General features: G+C 34.9%; 3 protein-coding genes and 2 non-coding genes across 6 annotated transcripts; 3 read left to right on the forward strand and 2 right to left on the reverse strand.

Moving 5' to 3' along the window:
* D1009.8 lies at positions 1-122 on the forward strand. Its single transcript, NR_071770.1, has one exon. It is a non-coding gene; the product is annotated as an Unclassified non-coding RNA D1009.8 (non-coding RNA).
* Positions 123-2,393: 2,271 nt separating this feature from the next.
* ensh-1 (Fibrinogen C-terminal domain-containing protein) lies at positions 2,394-7,843 on the forward strand. 2 transcript variants are annotated; one of them, NM_001029338.7, is made up of 8 exons: positions 2,394-2,502; positions 5,055-5,121; positions 5,171-5,307; positions 5,731-5,818; positions 5,906-6,307; positions 6,356-6,477; positions 6,699-7,097; positions 7,262-7,843. In NM_001029338.7, exons 2-8 carry the CDS (start codon positions 5,089-5,091, stop codon positions 7,470-7,472), a joined length of 1,392 nt encoding a protein of 463 aa, NP_001024509.1. In that variant the 5' UTR covers positions 2,394-2,502; positions 5,055-5,088; the 3' UTR covers positions 7,473-7,843. The 2 variants fall into 2 exon arrangements, with proteins under 2 accessions (NP_001024509.1, NP_001024508.1); NM_001029337.4 differs by lacking the exon at positions 2,394-2,502 and having other exon boundaries at positions 5,725-5,818; positions 7,262-7,842.
* 21ur-12555 lies at positions 5,602-5,622 on the reverse strand. Its single transcript, NR_071771.1, has one exon.
* Positions 7,844-8,297: 454 nt separating the features above from the next.
* Positions 8,298-11,266, forward strand: cyn-8 (Peptidyl-prolyl cis-trans isomerase 8). The gene is made up of 6 exons (NM_077106.2): positions 8,298-8,489; positions 8,849-9,326; positions 9,371-9,671; positions 10,326-10,427; positions 10,476-10,847; positions 10,923-11,266. Exons 1-5 carry the CDS (start codon positions 8,390-8,392, stop codon positions 10,836-10,838), a joined length of 1,344 nt encoding a protein of 447 aa, NP_509507.1. The 5' UTR covers positions 8,298-8,389; the 3' UTR covers positions 10,839-10,847; positions 10,923-11,266.
* A 3,159-nt stretch (positions 11,267-14,425) lies between these two features.
* On the reverse strand, positions 14,426-16,428 carry nlp-14 (Neuropeptide-Like Protein). The gene is made up of 5 exons (NM_001270139.6): positions 16,346-16,428; positions 15,944-16,001; positions 15,660-15,794; positions 15,476-15,610; positions 14,426-15,040 (listed from the first exon to the last, which is right to left on the reverse strand). Exons 1-5 carry the CDS (start codon positions 16,395-16,397, stop codon positions 14,746-14,748), a joined length of 675 nt encoding a protein of 224 aa, NP_001257068.1. The 5' UTR covers positions 16,398-16,428; the 3' UTR covers positions 14,426-14,745.
* Between the last annotated feature and the right edge of the window lie 3,338 nt (positions 16,429-19,766).

Genomic DNA, 19,766 nt, shown 5'->3' on the forward strand with positions numbered 1-19,766 from the left:
ATCTGTTCGTGTAAATTAGGTACTCAAAGCGGCATCGTAGATCATTGTCGGGCCGAGGCGGCTCGTTTACGAGGCGCCGTAACTCAAAATATGTTGCAATTTTGATTAGCACGTAAATTGTCTGTTCATTCATCTATTAAGACAGTTGTCGCACACAATAACATTGAAAGAAATGGGCCAAATTTTTCGACACAGAATGAGCTTAATGAGCTTTGACGAGCCGAGAGTTTGCGCGATGAAGCACTTTCTCTAGTTCATCGATGAAATATTTTGGTGTCAAATTTCTCACCTTCTCTTGAACGGGTATCGATATAAGATAGGTTTGCGAGAGGTGAGAACTATCGAACCTCAAAAGTTTCACAGAGAAAACATATAGATATTGGATATAATCTGTGATAGAGATATTGATATCAGATAGGCAATTATAATTTCTTCATTCCACCGACCCGAAATATCAATTTTAATAGCTTTCTGTATCCTTCCGATTATTGGAATTATTTGTTTTCTTTCTTCTTTCCTCATAGCCTTTTTAGTGTATTTTTATGGCTATTATGACCAGCTTCTCTTTTTCTTTCTGATGAAACTTGATCAGTTTAGAGGTTTTCCTAAACGATCAATTGTCATGATAATTTATATGTTCAACTCGATGTTTTCATTGAAGAACTTTTGATTTCGGTTCCTTTTTCACTTGTTAAAGATCTGATTGAACCATTTGGGACCACCCAAACTCTTATCAGTATTTTGATCAGTTAAACGTGGGGAGATGAAGTTTCGAGATTTATACCTTTTTTCCGGGACTTTTTTTCCCTTCAGTTTTTCGCCAATCTTACCCATTCTCAATTTTCACTTCTCCTTTCTATTTTCCATTATTTTCTCTGTCGTCATCGCGGCTGGGTGGCCTTTGAAGTTTCTTTTTTTTCGAAAATTGACCTGCGCTTTTAACATTTTTGAATAAAATGTTTACTTAGGCAACTCTAGGCGCGTTGTCTTATGATTTTCATCAAGACATTCAAATTTGTCGCGGAGAAAAGTCGTCAATGTTAACGGCGTGGGAAAAAATCTGAGATTTGCGCAAAATAAAAAGGCACCACCGATGAAAAGGTGTAAAAATTACGGGGGTAAAAATACAAAAAAGCAAATAATAATCTGAGCTCGGAAGCAAAATAAAAATTGCTGTAAAAACGGATGTTTTATTTTTTATTCACAGTTAAAAAGTGGCAATTACTGAGCTTATGCCACTTTTTGAGAAAACTATAACACTGTTACATCTTCCAATCTTTACAGTGACTTTCAAAAAAGTGGCAAAAATTGAGATTTTTCAATTCTCAAAAAATTCTACAAATTGGAAAAAAACTGTTACTACGATATTTGGTCACTGTGGTGCTATATGCTCTGAGTTATAATTGTTTGAAATGTTTAAAAAATTACCAAAAAACTAAAAGACTGTAGAGCCAATTAGGCTGAATACGCCTGCCTGGTAGTCACGCAGACACTATCATTGCTAATCCTAGGTGCTTGCATTATCTTTTATTAAAAAAAAAACAACTTTCTACAATCAGAACAATTGAAAAATCAGAAATTGGTCCCAATTTCCATATTCTCATCTATGTACAGATTTTATCACAAATTAAAAAAGATAAACTTCATATTTCTCTTTTCGCGAATGCAATTGTTTTAAAAAGTCCTACGAGTGCTTATCTTATTTTTTTCATTCTCAAGGGGCTGGTCCCCATCTTTTACCAATTCTTTTTCTGAACTGAATCGCGTCAAGTTAATCAAAAAGCGCATATTGCAGAAGATTTACGACAAAAACATATCAAGTTTCATTTCTTTTGACATAGTCCCCTACTTGCTCTCATCCAATCTAACAATCTGTCCATATTGACATTGATAATCATCTGTCGCTTTCTTTACCAATAGAAGTTGACATGTTTGTTGTCAAAATATTTGGGTCCACTATTTTGAAAAATGTTCGTTTTTCAAAACTGCGAAAAGATAGGAACCCAAAAAGAATGAACTGAGTGCTTAAACATTTATGAATAATCAAGTAGTCTTTGGCACATTTCATGATGCGCTTCTATTCAAAAATGGACAAGGGTTTTTTTTCGGTTTTGTTTCTAAACCCCTTGTCGTTTAATAACATTCAAATTTTTCAATGTAGCACAGTAGTTCAGTCATATTACCACCAACTCTTACTTGTTACAAACAAGAAAACATTGTTATTTACTTTTCTGATTTACGCTATTTTTCATGTTCTGTACCATCTGTGGCAAATCCATGTGCCGAAAAGGATTTTCAACCCGTGAACAAACTAAACCGACATCTGCCTACTTGAGTTTTGAGAACTCCGCCTAGTCTCCACCCCCTCCACCCGTTCCCCTTACTAGTAACTGTAGCGCGGGACATTGTTCTTTTGAGAAAGAGCGCAATTTGATTGTCTTTTTCTGGCTCCATTCCTTGTTTTGTTGTCAAGAAAATAATGAGATGCCCATTTACTTGGAGGTCAGTTTTAAGCAAAAAAAAGGCAATAAGTAGCCGTACCCTAAGTTTTTTTACCATTTCAAAAAATTACCGTTCATTTTTTTTTCTAAACCCAAAAACAAAACCTAGTCTCACTTCGCGAGTAGTTTATCATTATACATAGAAAAAAAAGAAAATTTATCTGTGTTACAGCTACTACGTAATTACAGTACTAAGAACTTGTCAAACAAATATTTTAAACAAATTTAGACGGTTAAAAAAAATTTTCCGCGTGAATGATTGACTCAAAATATTAAGTCATTCAAAACTAGAAGAGCAAGTTTTGCGGCTTAATTAATACGAGTGAAAAGAATGCAAAAAACAAAAATTGCATCTCAGAGTATTCGCAGTTACTACATTCCTAGAAAAAATTAATGCAGAAATCATCAAAATTTGTAATGTTTCAAAAACATAAATGCCGGTACGTTTTACTAATTTTTTGGACTCTTTGAATAAAAATTTAAGCAAAGAGTATACACTTTTCAAAGGGAGTGTAAATCATAAAAATAATTTAATAACTTTAAATTTATAAAGTGCTGAATAGTAATTACATTTTAATAATTTCAAGGTCGTAGTTAGTGTAGTTAGTGATGAACTTATCAATTGATTGTAGACAAAATCTGGAACATTATTGAAATGAATTCTTGAGCTATGGCGTCAGGTGTTTTTTTTTTTGAAAAATTGGTAAGAGAAATGTACCTGAACTATTACAGTATCGAGGACTCAGATATAAACGTCTAACATAATTTTTTTGTGTTTAAGCTTTATGAAAGCGTTCCAAACATTTGCGATATTTACGGTTTGGTGATACCAACCCTTGGCAAGCCATCAACTGATAACAATCAGCTATATATTGTCTCATCACCCCCAAATTACATTCCAAAAAGTCATAAATAAGCGATGGTGGCGCAGTCCACGTCTTCAACCCCTTTTCTGCCCCCACTTTCTTTTCTTATCTTTTCTCAATGTTGGTATGCAGTCAATAAGCGGCAGTGTTAATGTAACTTGATAGTTTTGGTCTGACTTCACTGACCTCTTCTTTTTTTCTGGTTTGAAGAATTACTGAATGGTGTAGGTTTTTGTTTTAGGTTTACACATCTTGGCATAGTTTCTTTTCGAAACCTTTTTTATCACAAAAAGGTTAAGGTTTTCCAAATGTAACAGATTTTCATGTATCATCCGGCCAATTATCGCATACATTTTGTTGTTTTGTCATTCATCCGCCTTCTCATTCTGATCACCCATTTGGCAGGTTTCTAATCGAACCCATCATCAGAAACTTTTCATGTGTTCTTCTCCTTTTTCTTGTCACCAGAAAACATCGTCAAACCGTTGTGTTTTTATGATTTCCTGGAAACCAAGAGAGACTTTCATTAGCCATGAAATGCAACGACTTTTTACTGGGAGGAAATCGAAAACTGTGAAAAAATAAGGAAATCTGTTCCGATTGTTCGCGCATTCGGCATTCACAGGTTACCTTTTTGTCTAGTGTTTTTCTTAACTCGGAAAAGGGAATTTTGTTCATTTACACCTTTAGGTTATTTCTTTACCTAAGAAACGAAATAAATTAGTTATTTGGTGAAGATTGAAATTTTTTTTTAATTTCAATCTGATCTTAAGAGATTGAACATCGAATTTTACATCATTTTGTTATTATGTTTTTAAAAATCATACGACTTATGTTGATCAGTAACGAACATTTATTAACAAGATTAACATGCATTTCATAAATAGTTTGTATCGTTTTGTTTTTCTTTATTATTGAAATTAAATGTTCTGTAATTTTCTACATACTCAAAAGTCAGATGTAGCGAGATAAATTCAACTTGCAAATAAAATAAATTTATTTCAAAAATATTGAGTCTGCAAAGCTTCAGTTAGGAACGTCTAAAAATGCCCGAAAACTGGGCGGAATTTTTATAATTCAAGTTTGGTTATAAAATTCCTAATTTTAAAAATCGAGAAAAAATGATCTTATTTTTTAAAAATTGCAACGAATTTTGCATTCGGCTCAAAACTTTCATTAACATATTACAACAAATAAAAAAAGTATACGTTTTATTCTTTTACGTTCAATACACTTGCACCCTATGTAACCTAAAATTACTATGAAAACAGTCCCATTTTAAATATTTGCAAATAACAATTCAGTTTCTGAAATCAGAAATGTTCCCAAAAATTTTCTCAAACTCATTTTAATTTGAAAAAAAAAAACGAAAAAGTGAACTCTTATAATTTCGAAAGGTTTCAAAATGACAACGAATGTTCCGAAACGTGTAAAGAATCACACCTTCCAAATCAATTATGTTCTCCACTTGCAACAATTCTCCGTCTTGTTTTCCTTTCAATACTACTTTGACAGTAAACGCAAACCAATTATGGTCCCGAGTAGAACTAGTTCATTCCGCTGACTTTGAGGAATTTCCATTCTGCCAAAACGAAATTGCCGTGTTCCGATGGTGAACCAACTACATAAATTCTTGACAACAATTTCATATTTAATAATCTTGTCTTATATGATTTCATTTTTTTAGGAGCTATTATCTTCCCTCCGTCACGGACCTGGTAATGATGCAGGACACCAAGGACGAGCACCTTACCGTTAGTTTTTGCTCTTTTTCATTCAAAATTTCGGTTCTCGTAGTTTCAGTCGTTTGCGGAAAACCCAACGAAAAGTGTTGAGAGAGATGCTCTTGTAGAGCCCCAGTTTACCCGCCCGGAACAGGTTGAGAAGACTCACGTGGAAGAAGCCAAATGGCCATGGGGAAAAGGAAAGAAAAATGAAAAGTGAGAAGTTTTGAGAAATTGCAAAAATGCATCGAAAGTTTTACTTTTATTGGAAATCTAGTCATCTGTAAAATTAGCGTGCACTTTCACCCACAATTTTTCATTTTTAATCTTTTGTGATTCATAAGTTATTTCAATTTGCTTGCTAGAATCTGATGAAATCTCGACCTTCTAGGTTAGATTTTAGAAACAGTTTTGAGTTAAAAATAATTATTTCTAGGTATTTAGCACAAAAAGCAACTTAATATTATTATTTTATATCGAAGAAAAACAGTACCATAGACCCATAGGCAAAGTATCTTCTACATTTTTTCCGTATTAACAGCCAAAACATAGGAAAATATCACAATAGTGAAAGTGTACATTTTTATTTGAGATGATCACGTTTAAGAATTAACTTAAGTAATGTTTTTCTAGTTTCAGAATGCCTCGTTTCCTTGTCACCATTCTCCTCATTTGTCTTCTTGTAGCTGCACTACTTATTGCTCTCATTGCTATTGTCTGGGCTCTGGTAAGTTTTTGCGTTATAAACGCCCAACTTTTCAATGTCTACAAAATGCAAAAGATCAACATTTTGTTATTGAATTTGAATTTTCAGAACAGCAACTCCGCTTCTGTCCGTGAACCTGAGATTGTCTATACTATCCCTTCCAGGGATAATCAGAAAGACAATGTTGTGCACGCACGGAGTAACATTCCCAAAACACTCAAAAAATCATTAGACTTGTTGGAGGAAGATACAACCACCATAACAACTACAACTTCGCAAACACCGGATGACTATGACACCACTGAGCCTTTTGTTGAGGAGGAGGAATACCATCTTGAAGAAGCTACAGAACATCACGAAATTGCTACAATCGAGGCCACAACTCCTGAACCCTCAGAAATTGCAACTAAAAAGCCGATTATTTATTATTCTCCACCAACTACCCCGAAAACGACAACCTCGACTGGCTATTTGCAGTTCTACGATTCAATCGATGGAGATGCATCTGACGTAAGTCATTTTCGTTGTCAAAACAGTTAGGTACCAATATATCTGCAGAACTGCCTTGAGCGCCTTGCACTTGGAAGCCCTTCTGGAGTTTACTCAATTCAAAGTGTTGAGAAATTTCAAGCTTTCTGCGATATGGACACCACCACCGGAGGATGGACTGTCATTCAGAGGTAAGTGACCAATTTTGATTGATGGTTGTGTAACTATTTTGAAAAAATTTCAGTGACTTAGAAAAATATTTTTATACCTAAAAACGTTGGTTTGTGGGCATAAAAACCAATTAAGCTTCAAGTTTTTACCATATGATCGTTTATAAAAGAAGTAAATAAAAAAGATAGGTACATTTTTATCATAAATTTAAATGTAATAACAATCAATAAATGAATTTTAGACGCGTTGACGGCGATGGCAGTTTCCACCGAGGAACTATGAAAAAGTTCGTTGAAGGGTTCGGAAATCTCCAAGGAAGTCATTGGCTTGGTCTTGAAAAACTTCACAATTTGGCCCCAATCGGAGCGACTCCTGCTATTCTTCGCATTGAAATTCAAGGTGAAACCTGTGATTTGACTTGCTCTAAGAGATTTGCGAATACGTGGGTTGGAGAATGGAAAGTCAACTTTGGAAAGAAACAAGACGGTTACAAAATTCAAATCACTGAAGAAGGAGTAGGTAATCTTACTTACAATGGGGTCGATCCGTTCTTTGGTGCAAATGGTAGAAGGTTCAGTACAAATGACAATGATCAAGACGAGAATACGTTTATGAATTGTGCTCAGTTCAGAATGGTTGGGTAAGTAAATTTATTTAAAACAATACAAGTATTTAAAAAAAAACTTCAAAACAAAGAAATTGCTAAACACTGGGAACGTTCTTTATCTGTTCTTGTCTTGTGGCATCTAAAAATAATAAATTAATTAAACCAATAAACGTATTAATTGTGTTATTCACTTACAGACCATGGTGGCACCCAAAATCCTGCTCAGATGTTGGGCTCAACGGATATTTCCAGACGACATCTGAAAAGTACGACGTCAAAGATAGAAACCAAAACGCGAAACGCTATTTCGTATGGGCCTTCGACAAGCAAATTTACAATGGGTATCCGTACACAATCCATGTCAGAAAGTCTACCATGCTCCTGAAAACTGGTGATCCTCAACGCTAAATTTTATATATACTCTCTCATACAATTAATTCATCCAACTAATAACATGTCAAATAACATTGACATTAAGAGCTACTTTACAATCCCAAATCTCAGGGAACTTTCCCACTTGCTTCATATTAGCACGCTTAGCTTCCCACACACTTTCTCTCTCCAATTGACAGTTTGTATTCTCCCCTCATCACAGACCAAAACTTTGTTTCGAAACGAGTAACTCTGAAATCTCTATCGACAGTTTTAATATTTTCTCAATTTTTCTTCATTATTTTTTCACTTCTTTTTATGATTTAGCAACTTTATTTTGTATCCGTTTTCTTTTGGTTTATGAATCTAATTTTGAAGATATGTCATTAAATATAAGTCAGCCGATATTTTGAGTTTTTTTTCATGGTTTCAGCAAAAATTTTGCAGTTTTCAGAAATGGTCTCAAGGCAAATGGATCTGTTTGTTTTGTGGATCGGCACAATACAAACAATATATCTAAATATTTTACCAAAAAATCAAATATAAGTTGCACAATTGTCCATATGTTTAATTGTACAATATATTGCAATATATACTGAAGTAATCTCAAAAACTGATATGTACTGTTCGCGTGTAGTGTTAATTGTTAAACTAATTTCCTCTGTTTCAATAATATTCGATGTACCATGTTGTTGTGCAATCCAATAATCATAACCAGAATCACGGCGGGGGAGGGTTCCATTATCTTCTGGACAGAAGAGAGTTGTGGAGAGGCCAAGTGCCTCTGCCTCGAAAAAACCTTCGGTGTACCATTAACACAGTTATCGACTCAATGCGACTATGTGCGCGCAAATGCGCTCTACTGACAAAACGCGTACACTCAAACGGCGCGTCTTGCGTGCGTGCAATCGTATTCTTGCCCAGTATTACTCCTGTCATTATCGTCTTCAAAAATGCCTCCAGAGGTCCGTGGTAACAAACGTGCATTTTTCGACATCAGTATCAATGGAGAACCAGCTGGCAGAATCGTATTCTCATTGTGGAATCATTGTTGTGAGTTTTTTATTTGAAAATGTGGATTTTAAATTATTTCGAAAATAGAAAATTTGAATTTTTGTCAAAATTTTGTTATTTCCACTCCTCCCGGCAAAGTTTTAATTTTTCATGCTATGTAATTCTATATTTTAAATGTTATCAATTTGAAAACTGGTTTTGTTCAATGAAATTCAATAAATGAAAACCTTGAAATTCAAACAAAAATCAGATAAAATAAATATCGATTACTAAAACAAATATTTTTATGACTTTTGAACAATTCTATAAAATTTGTTTTGAAATAGAAAGAACGGATGACAAAAAATGTATACTCCAAAATAGCATATTGAGCAAGTTGAGATAGTTCAATTTTTCAGGTCCAAGAACGGTCGAAAACTTCCGAGCATTTTGTACTGGTGAACTGGGAAAAATGAATGGACATTATGCATCATATCAAGGGTCTGTATTTCATAGAGTTATAAAAGGCTTTATGATACAAGGCGGAGACATCACACATGGCAATGGCACCGGAGGCTACTCAATATATGGGAGAACTTTTGACGATGAGAATCTGGCACTAAAGCATAAAAAACCGTACCTTCTCTCCATGGCCAACAGAGGACCAGACACCAATGGATCACAATTCTTCATAACTTCAGAGGAAGTTCCACATTTGGACGGAAAACACTGCGTTTTTGGAGAAGTGATCAAAGGAGTGGAAGTTGTGAAGGCAATCGAAAATTTGGAAACTGGAAATGAGGATAAGCCTGTCTGCAAAGTCGAAATAACCCATTGTGGTGAGATGGTCCGTAAAGGAGATGTGGTTGGAAACGCTGGTGCAGCTGCTTCTGAGCCGTAAGTGTAAGTGTAAAAGTTCACAAACTAAGAAATAATTTCAGAGAGCCTACTGGTGTCAAAATGGAGGATGAGCCAAAAACAAGGAATTGGCTTATGAGATACTCCAAGTCGCCAGAATCACGCGAAGAAAAGAAGAAAGACAAGCACGGTCGTGAAGAGAAAAGGGATAGACGGCGTCGTAGTAATGATCGTCACGGACGGGACCGAAGATCTCGTTCCAGAAGTCAGAGTCGTGATAGAAATCGCCGACGAGACGACAGAAGTGGTAGAGACGGAAGGGTGGGTAGAAACGAGCGCGACGATAGAAGTGGACGGGATGAACGTAGAGATGATAGAAGAAGTGTAAGTTTTGTAAAAAAATGCGTAGTAGTTTGAAAATAAGGTTACATTAATTTGGCAAAATGAAGCTAAGAACTGGTGCCGGCTCATTGTGTTATGTTCTGCGAACATGTCTAGTATTTTTAGTTTATAAAATTGAGCTTTTACAACTCTTCCAGTCTGCCCCGGTAAACGTCAAGAAAAAAACTCAAATGAAGTCGCCTAACTTTGTTCACGTTAGTTCTAAAATAGAATATCAAGTATTACTTGTACCATATGAGACAGAACAACATTGGGTATTTTTCAAACACACACAGTTTCATAATGTGCCGTCAAAAATGGAACATGTTTAAAAAATCAAAAAAATTAATTATGTTGTTGGTTTTAGATGATAAGACTAAAGCACCCATGAAAATGATAGTTGATCTAGCTTTTAAAATGGCCAAAACTTACGTATTTTTCTAGAATGAAAATTATAATTCTTTACATTATCGAACTAGCATTTCTGAGCCCGTCCCCGTTCTGTGTACGTGTGCTCGCATTTTTTTAAACTTCAAAGATAGCAATTTGCCTAGCTAGGTTTGCATAACAACCTTGACAGAAGGATACTGGGATGAATAATAACTACCATAATTCTTTTTTGCTTTCTTGCTTTCTTTACAAATACCAATTTTTCAGGCTCCAACAAAAGATGGCATCAAAGTTCGCGGTCGTGGAAAGCTGACATTCCTTGGTGGAAGGACCAGATCAACAACTCCGCCGCATTGGAAGCGTGAAGAGGTTTGTTATTTGTATTTTTGCACATTGATAAATTTTGTATTCTTACAGAGCAAGAAACTCACTCTCGAAGCGCATCAAAAACGTCAAGAGGAACTGGAAGAACGGCAAAAGCGTGCAGCTCAACGTGAAAAGGAAGAAGCCGAACGCAATGCACGTCTTGAGAAGGAACGCGTAGAGCGTCAAAATCAACGTGAACTTGAGCGTCAAAAACAAGAAGCAGAGCGCGAACTGAAACGGCAGCAGGAGAACGAAGAATCTGGAAATCGTCGTCGTCGTCGATCTTCGAGAAGTGGCTCAGAAAATGACGAGTCAGAGCTTGAAGAGCCAAAGAATCGTTCAGCATCTCCACGAAAACGATCGTCATCTTCATCATCTTCATCCTCATCGGGACACTCATCGGATTCTGATTGAATTTATGTGGTGAATCAATTGTTTTGTTTTTCTTTCATTTTGTTTTTTTTTGTCGTCCATTTAATTTATTTCCGATTTTTTCAGGACAGTGGTCATTTTTCCAATCATCCAGTTATCTTTTTTGAATTCATTTGGTATTCTATAGAAAAATTCCAAAAAGAGCACCAAATTCCCAATCTGCTCTTGCACGCAACTTCAGATGTATCATATGTCTAACATTGGCATCGCTTATTGTTTGCATGACTTGATTCAAATTTTGCTTGTAATCTTATTATATCTTATTAACTCTTGTTTTTTCTAATAATAACTAAACTCTTTTCAATTTGTTCCCATATTCCTATCCATCTATCTCAACATGTATTTTTTTGATCTGTACCTTTATGCTCTGTGCATTCGGAATTTTCGAACTATAAATATCGTTATTTCTTTTTTGTTAATTTTTCTAAAAATTTCTTAGCTTGGACATAGAGCTCAAACTGTTTCAAGGAATCTTGTGGCTTTTTGAAAACTAACAGGAACAAATACCAATGAACATTAATTTTTTGATTAAAATAATATTTTTTTAAACATTGGAATCAGTTAGTTAAAACTCTATCGTATTTTCTTTGACATGGACGTGGCTGGAAATTTTATAGGACGCATTATAAACCAGCCAGAAAATCAATTTCCCAAGTTTAAAAACAATTCAGATAAGTGATGTACTGAAAACATAGTGAAACGACAGAATCTGACAAGGCATTGTACTGGAACCAGAATGCATCAAATGACAAGTATAGTTTATAGAGTTTATAGGTAAAATTTTAAAATTGTGTTTTTTCAGGGTGGAGTACTGACTGTCGTAGGAACACGGCGTACTACGACAGTCATATGCATAACACACATGTAAGTTTACACCCTAGTATTTTTCCAGTACAATTGAAAAAATGCAACCCATGCTCCTTTAATACATAACTCCTTTCATACAATTAATTTTTTCAGATTAAAAATGAATATAGCGGAGCCCGTTTTTGAATAACAACAATTAACCGAGTAAAACACTATGATTAGATATCGTCATTGTAAAACAATCCAGCATATTTTGAACAAGTAAGCTTCTCACTTTCAGGACATAAATTACCCTCCTATTTTATATTTGCAATGAATTATATGAAAACTCTCAAACTTTTGCTATTCTCATATCCACCCTTCTCACAAGTGACCGGCAACTTATGACGTTAAAACGAAAATTCTTATTTCTGGAACATTTCAATTCACGCATCGTTAGAGCATGACAAATCTGCAAGGTTTCCCACTAGAAAAACTTTTGTGACTATAAAAAATTGACTGTTAGTTGATGTCACTTTGATGTTTTGAACGAAAATATTAAAATTTGTTGATGATCAAAAGCAAATGCTACAAAAATGTTAAGTTTTTTTTAAAATCAAAATTAACTTTTTACAGGTATTCGGTGTGACTAACAACTGAAGAAATCAACAATTTCTAAAATTTATTAGGAACTTGTGTATTATGCTGTGCCATTTTCAAGAATAACACAACTTTTCTCGATGCAATTAAACATATTTAGGCGTTAAACTGTTGTATCATGAAACTTAAAATGCTCGCATACTCCACACGTTTGATTTTTAACAGCATAAAAATCGAAGTTATGAATGCGGGATTAAAGTTCTATTTATTCTACTATTCTTACAACCTCACTATTTTTTTAAATTAATTTTAAACCATCAAATCAATTTTACACTCTGCCAGTTTTTCTGTCTGTGTTTTATTGTTCATCACATTGTATACAATTTGAAAGAAATTTTACACTTACTTGGCGTTGCTTTCAACATAATTACTGTGTAGTTAAAATTTATGTATGAATAAGTTTTTAAAATGTAATTTTGATTTCTAACTGTTTGTTACGGTCTACACAACTGTTTGGTAGTTCCCCAAACTATCAGTGCTTTCTGCAAACACAGTTCACTCGTCCAACAATGTTCTAGCATTTTAAACCTCCAATGCAAAAAATTGTCATCCCATACAATGAATCTCTTGGGAAATGAATAACAATACGTTTGACGATGGTCATTGTCTTATTGCGGGGGTTGTACTTTTAAAATTGAACAATAGTAAAGTAATAATTATATAGATACTTAAATTGTAGTGGCTTTGTTCGTTTCTGTTGTATTTGAAGAATTGGTTTCCGGGATATCGAGAAGTTGGAAGTTGGTAACAAAAATGAGACAGCTTCAAAAAATAATTCGTCTAGAATTTACGAAAACAAAATGATCAATTGTTACCTGAAAAATTGCTATATCGTAAAACATGAAAGAGCAAAAAAATGTAGTTCATGGTTCAACTGTTATAGTTTTATTAAAAGAAAATTTTTAAAAACATCCGGCCAAGAATGAAAAAATGAGCTGAGAAACTTCAATTTTCAGATTTAAAATACATTCAAAAACATTAGAAAGCCACTTATTTTGGCGTTAACTTATGTTTTTCGTTGAATAATTTTCATATGAACTATGTATACGTTTCAGTTTCTTATTTTACGGTACACTTTTTTATTAAAGGTATTTTTATGTACTCATAAAAGTTTAGAATGACTGAGACTTTGAGAGAATGAGACTTTAACTTTTCGAGTTTTGCACTGTAGTTTAATTGAAAATCAAAAAATTTCAGATTTAGCTTTTAACAAACACAATGTTCAGGTTCAGATCAGTTATTTGTTGAAAATGTTTAGTTATTTTCGCTTTGAAACAAGTTCAAGCGGTGTTTTTTTCTGTTATAAGTATTGAAAATGCTCAAGAAAAAACACGTCATTGAACTTCCACATCGACCATTTTATTTTTTGAGTAAGCCTTCAATATGTGGTAATTTCTTTTTTGAATTGACCAAGTTCGTCCGTTGAAAAATTGCAGTAGCAAGTAAATTGGCAACACACACATATATATATATATGTATATTATTGACCTTGCTATTCAATATAATAATCTTGCATGATGCAATTTTTCAAGTTCAAGTTCATTACAGTTGAACTTGTTAAATTAGTTTGGGTAGGTACATTATTTCCGAATAAGATGCAACTTTTTTTTTCTGACTTGAGTTTTCATCGTCCCATGTATACCAAAGTTTTCTTTCTAATTATAAGTGTTCTTTTTCAAATATGACACCATTTTTTCTTAAATAACTCATCTCAACTTGGAGTTTTCCCATCCACGCGCGTGTGCCGCAACATCTATTCATAACTTTTCTTCTTTTGTGCCAACCTTGTTCTTTTTCTGGAGAAATCAAATAAATAAGCGATGAATTATGAATGAGTACCATCAACACCCACAACTAGCGTGAGTCCATGCTGCCACCCACGCTCCGAGAACGATGAAGAATAGGATTAAAGTTGAAATAATAATATTCTAAAGTACTGGTTAAATGACATGTCTAGAGCAGTATGTACTCGATCATCTCATCTCTCTTTGTTGGCGCATCGTTTCAAAATGTTTTCAATTAAATACATTTAGTAGCCTCCATCTATTTCCTTGTTTATTCTCGAATTTTACTATGTTACAACAAGATAGTATGAAACAACACAACTCACAGCTTAACGAAAATCACAAATGGAATCATTTATTCTGACGCTCAAGCTGGTTTTTTTTGAAATAAAAATTGTAAAGACAGAGTTTGGGGGAAGGGTGTGTTTGTCTGGAGTTTAGAAAATGGAATGGGATAACTTGCTTGTTATTTTGTAAGAACTTCCGAATTTAGAATTTTTGTTCAGATCAACTGGGTGGAGAGAATACAAAGTAAAATGTAAAAATAGAGAGAACACAGAAGGAAACAAGGGTGGGGGAGTGGGATTGAAAATAAATTACGACAAAAGAAAAGAGATCGGTTTCTGTTTTTGTTTTTAGAAATCAAGTCATTTCCTCAACTAATGCTGCTTGAACCCTTTTAAGTTCCGGAACACTGAACGCAGTTTGTTGGACGAGTGCTTAAACGTCCTCTTGTCAAATCCGAATCCATTTCCGTCCAATGAGTTCAACGCCCGCTTGTCAAAACCGAATCCAGCTCCGTCAAGACCGTCGAGGGCACGCTTCTCGAATCCAAATCCGGCTCCGTCGAGAGAGTTCAGGGCTCTCTTGTCGAATCCAAATCCAGCACCGTCCAGTCCGTCGAGAGCACGCTTCTCAAATCCGAAACCAGCTCCGTCCAATGAGTTGAGAGCTCTAAAATGAAAGTGGTTAATAAATTTGATGATGTTGAGAATACATTCAGTTTTGTTGAAAAATCCACCACCATTTGTGAATTTGGCTTGTATTGTAAGTTTGAATATACTTACAAACTTACAATAAAAAAAGCAGTTTGGATTTATAACGATTGATATAATTTTATTCTAAAGTCTAAAGTTTCAAAGATTTAAAGAAGTTAAAACTTGTACTACGTAAATGTTTAGAACAGACAACATTAATGGGCTGACTTTCTTTTGTCATTTTCATTCCGACTGAAAAAAATGTCTCGCTCATATTTACTATTGAACAAATCTATGACTTATCATTAGAAATTCTGAAAAACATAGTTGGACTTTGTGAGATTTTTAACACGCAGGTGAAATTTTCAATGTGCCCTCGCTGTTTTGACAGGAAAAGTTCAGTCTTCCTTACCTTTTCTCAAAGCCAAATCCGGCTCCGTCTAAAGAGTTGAGGGCTCTTTTATCAAAACCGAATCCAGAACCATCTAGACCGTCAAGAGCTCGCTTCTCGAATCCGAAGCCTGCCCCGTCCAAAGAGTTAAGAGCTCTGAGAGTCATTGAAGTTATTTCACGGACATTATGAAATGTCTCCTCACCTTTTATCAAATCCAAAACCAGCTCCATCAAGACCATCCAAAGCACGCTTCTCAAATCCGAAACCTTGGCCGTCCAGGGAATTCAGTGCACGCTTCTCGAAACCGAATCCAGCACCGTCCAACGAGTTAAGAGCTCTGGAATGTTGATTATATAATATAAAATTTCAAAAACTTCAAAGACCAAATCCCTTTTCAGAGATCAAAAGTATATTCTCAATCTTATCCAGTGGTCCAATGACCTCCCACGATATTATCAGATTAGTGCATCTCCCTCTCCCTCTCACCTCTTGTCGAATCCAAATCCGCTTCCGTCTAGTCCATCGAGCGCACGTCGCGGGCGTCCTGTAATTCAATTTAGTTTCCAGTGTACTTTCGTACTAGTTGCATTTCCCCGGAACTTAATTGAGAGTGGAAGAATGTTTGTTCTTTTTTTGGGACGGGTCAAACTAATTGACCCCAAGGGACAATTACAATACCACACTACTTCTCGGGTTAAAAAAGACCAAAGACTTGAAATATACCAAATTTAGAGTTTTCAAACCCATTGTGTAACCTTCTAACGATGTGTGAAAACTCAAAGAACTAACACTACAACCCATGAGATTGAAATAAATCATTGAAACTTGGGAGCTGAGGGTGTGAGTCGGTTTTTTAAAAAGTTTTCATGATACGTTCAATAAACTTACCGGCTGTGACTGCTGAAGATAGGGCAACTAGGAGAACGATGAGATGCAGCATTGTGCGTGTGTTACCCGGAAAGCACTGACGACTGAAACAATATGGTCAGATGGGTTCAGAAATACGACGTCAGCAAAAAAAGCGAAAAATCAAGTGAGTCACAAAGGGCATCCGAAGCGGACATTTATCATACCCCCACACAAAAGAGAGGGTGGACGGGAGACTAAAAAAGGCGTGTAGAGCACGGGCACAACAAGTTAGTAGGCGGGGTCTCGAGTAAGCAGATGTTCTTTCCTGTCGTCGTAGATAGCTGTGACGTTGTCGGGAATGGGGAAAAAATTCTAATTGAAAAAGTAGATGGGAGGCGTAAGTCGTCTCGGGCGGTGCTAAAAGAGCATCTAGGAGGCGGGGCCAGATGAAATGCGGAAAGTGAGAAGCGGTGGCAATGAATTTTGTTGAAATTCACGTAGGCATACTAACGATTGACCATAATTAGAGAATTGTCTCTGGCTTCACGAAAAGTAAACATGTCTAGATCAATTACTAGATATCAATGGTGGTCGTGATCATTTTCATGTCTGATGCCTTTTTGGTATTTTCTTGTTGCTCTAGATTTTTGTTTTCAAAGGGAATGATCCGCCAACTTTGTAGATCATTTAGAAAAACATCAAAACTGAGAATGAAAACATAGTATTGTAAACAATAAAAATTCAGAGGCCAAGTTTAAAAGTTAGTGAAGGGAATATTCTAAGACACTAATGCTTCACGTTCCAAGAAACAAAATATATTATACAATTTTCTAGATTAGTTTTGATGTGGTGACTAATAATAGAGAACATAAAAAAGGTCAGGCTGATGGTATCACTTTTAATATAAACACATATGGCTTCTTAGTGTTCCACAGAAACTTGATGAGTGAACAAAAACAAAAATCTGTGTTCCAAAAAGCATCATTAAAAAAATCTATAAAATGATAAATTGAGTGCAAAGCTAATATTTTTGAAAGAATTGAGGGAATGGGCTATTGAGTCAATGCATATTTATATATGAGACTAGACAAGATTCTTCTTAGGCCACGCCCACTTTGTTATCCACACCCACCAAGCTTCTGGCAAAAAAACCAATTGCAGAATGATTGAGATGAACGTCTAAATTTCATATTGCACTTGGATACCGGTACTTCATATGTATGGAAATTGCCTCGTGGTATTGAAGAGCTGTTCTCATCATTTGGATGGATTGAAAGAATTTGAATTTAGATTGCTTTTACTCATTTGCTTTTTGCTTCTCGGTAGTGTAGAAGCATGACGCAACGTGTGAATGCGAACGCATTTCAAGAAAAAATTTCCATTTAGATAAGATGTGTGTAAGGGTCATTGTTCTAATATTCAACAAATATTGGTAATGATCACATCCTGACTCATGTCTCATATTGATATCAACAATCTAACAGGTACCTGGGGAGCTAAATCAGCCGACTGTGAAACATCATTTGTGTGTTTTCGAGCTTTACTTAAGATCAAGATGAAATCAGAAGTACTAATGGTGACCAGTAGAACATATTTTTCAAATTGAAAGGTGAATCAGAATGAAACCTAAAAACGTGAAAGCTAGTTTGACTTTTTGTTAGCTAACCGAAAAATAATGAATTATGCGCCGTGGCGCACCAAAATTCCCGAGAAAACAAAAAATAGCACAACATAAAAATTGTAAAATGTTAAATGATCTTTTATTTACTTAAATAATTTTCCAGTGTAATACACTTTACAAAGAACAAATTTAAAAGTATAGTCTAGGGCTTCATAAATTGTTCGAAATGTATAGTCTCGGAACACATAAGGCTTCCGTGTAGTGAAATGCTAGGATTCAACCAGGTCAAGCAAATAATTTTTCAAACGAAGAATGTTTCCTGTTTACCATAAACGGAAAATATATAAATTGCAACATGTAGGTAATATGTTGTTGCCAGGAAAGCAGGAAGATATGAATTCAAAGAAAACCTGGATGATTGATTTCGTGTCTGGCTGATTACGGGTCGAAAACTTGAAGTCGTAGGAGTAGATGATAGATTGGTATGCGAAGGCGCATGTTGAGCTACTCGCACAGAACCACAAACTTTTAATTGACTCGTCACGTGCATTGAATACTGATCAACAATCGTTGACTCACTAATCAGCCAATCAGCAATCATGAGGGACCCCGGCACACAGAACAAAACATACTTTAGTGTCCTCCTTGCTTTTTTTCAGCCTGTTTCATTTCCTAACTAACCAGTTGAGAATCCAAATAACGGAAAATGCGGAGGTCTAAGAAAATGTGAGGCCCCACGTCATGAATGATGAAGGAAAGATAGAACATTTTGATTAATTAGTTGCACAATTTTCTATGTCTAGTCTGATTCGTCAATCATCAACTATCAAGGACTCCATCATGTTTTTTTTACATTTTCGGAAGTTTTTTATAAGTTAAGTACTATTGATAAGCCCTATTATTTTTAAATAAATTATTATCATTTCGATGTTCAATATATTTGAAAGACTGGTACAATGCTTCAAAACGTAGGTTTTAAAACTTTCATAGGGCATTTCGAAATGCGGTAGCTTTTTCATAAAAAAGCTCAAATTATGAAGTCACATGAGAAATGTGATGTTTTCTACAATGAAAAAAGCTGGGTAAACTGCATTTGAATTTAAAAAAAAAGCTTTTTAACAAGATATTATTTCAGTCTTTCAAATACACTATTTTCAAGTTTTCCACCTCTCAAATGTTTACTCCGTACTTCAGAAATACAATTTTGATATAAGCAGATGCAATAGAAATAACAAAAATCGTTAAGAAATAAGACGATGGAAGCAACCTATGAAGACATCGTAAAATATTTTGACGGTTTTTTTTGAATTCGAACATGCTATCACACATATGTTGTGCCTACAAAGTTTTCAAATTATGCATGTGTTAAAAATTATTATTTTTCATTTTCGACATCAATACAAATCCACGTTTTCCAGTTTTTGAAAGAATTCTAATCTTTGGAACAACTACAAACATATACATTTGCCTAACTATTCTCATTTACTCTCTGAAGTTCATTCGTACCAGTGGCTGGCTTAATCCGCCCGAAATATTTGGACACCCTTACTAACTAGTATTGTTTTCTCATTCACTACTAGATACTCATCAGAACTAATCAGTTTTAGAATTAAGGCCTGGTGTTGTCAAAACAAAACAATTTCAGTAAGTGGAATTGGTCTGAGTCTATGGAAAACGTAATCTTGTTCTGATTCAACTGAGAGCAGTATCAGCTGACTAAATAGGTCAACCTATGTAATTTCTGAGTGGGTGGTTATGATTTTTGGAAAATATTACGAAAAATAAATTATCGTGCGAATATCTGATTCAAATTTGGAATTTCTTTTTGTCGACAGGGAG

This window comes from Caenorhabditis elegans, chromosome X (genome assembly GCF_000002985.6).
Source record: "Caenorhabditis elegans chromosome X".
Taxonomy (NCBI): Eukaryota; Metazoa; Nematoda; class Chromadorea; order Rhabditida; family Rhabditidae; genus Caenorhabditis; species Caenorhabditis elegans.

Bases quoted from the DNA above. Each gene is read 5' to 3' on its own strand.
- cyn-8 (NM_077106.2), top strand. From the start codon at position 8,390: ATGCCTCCAGAGGTCCGTGGTAACAAACGTGCATTTTTCGACATCAGT. The intron at 9,327-9,370 runs GTAAGTGTAAGT...AAATAATTTCAG, and splicing joins GGTGCAGCTGCTTCTGAGCC to AGAGCCTACTGGTGTCAAAA. The intron at 9,672-10,325 runs GTAAGTTTTGTA...CCAATTTTTCAG, and splicing joins GTAGAGATGATAGAAGAAGT to GCTCCAACAAAAGATGGCAT.
- ensh-1 (NM_001029337.4), top strand. From the start codon at position 5,089: ATGATGCAGGACACCAAGGACGAGCACCTTACC. The intron at 5,122-5,170 runs GTTAGTTTTTGC...TCGTAGTTTCAG, and splicing joins CCAAGGACGAGCACCTTACC to TCGTTTGCGGAAAACCCAAC. The intron at 5,819-5,905 runs GTAAGTTTTTGC...TTGAATTTTCAG, and splicing joins TTGCTATTGTCTGGGCTCTG to AACAGCAACTCCGCTTCTGT.
- nlp-14 (NM_001270139.6), bottom strand. From the start codon at position 16,397: ATGCTGCATCTCATCGTTCTCCTAGTTGCCCTATCTTCAGCAGTCACA. The intron at 16,002-16,345 runs GTAAGTTTATTG...ATTGAATTACAG, and splicing joins ATCTTCAGCAGTCACAGCCG to GACGCCCGCGACGTGCGCTC. The intron at 15,041-15,475 runs GTAAGGAAGACT...CTTTCATTTTAG, and splicing joins GGATTTGGCTTTGAGAAAAG to AGCTCTCAACTCATTGGACG.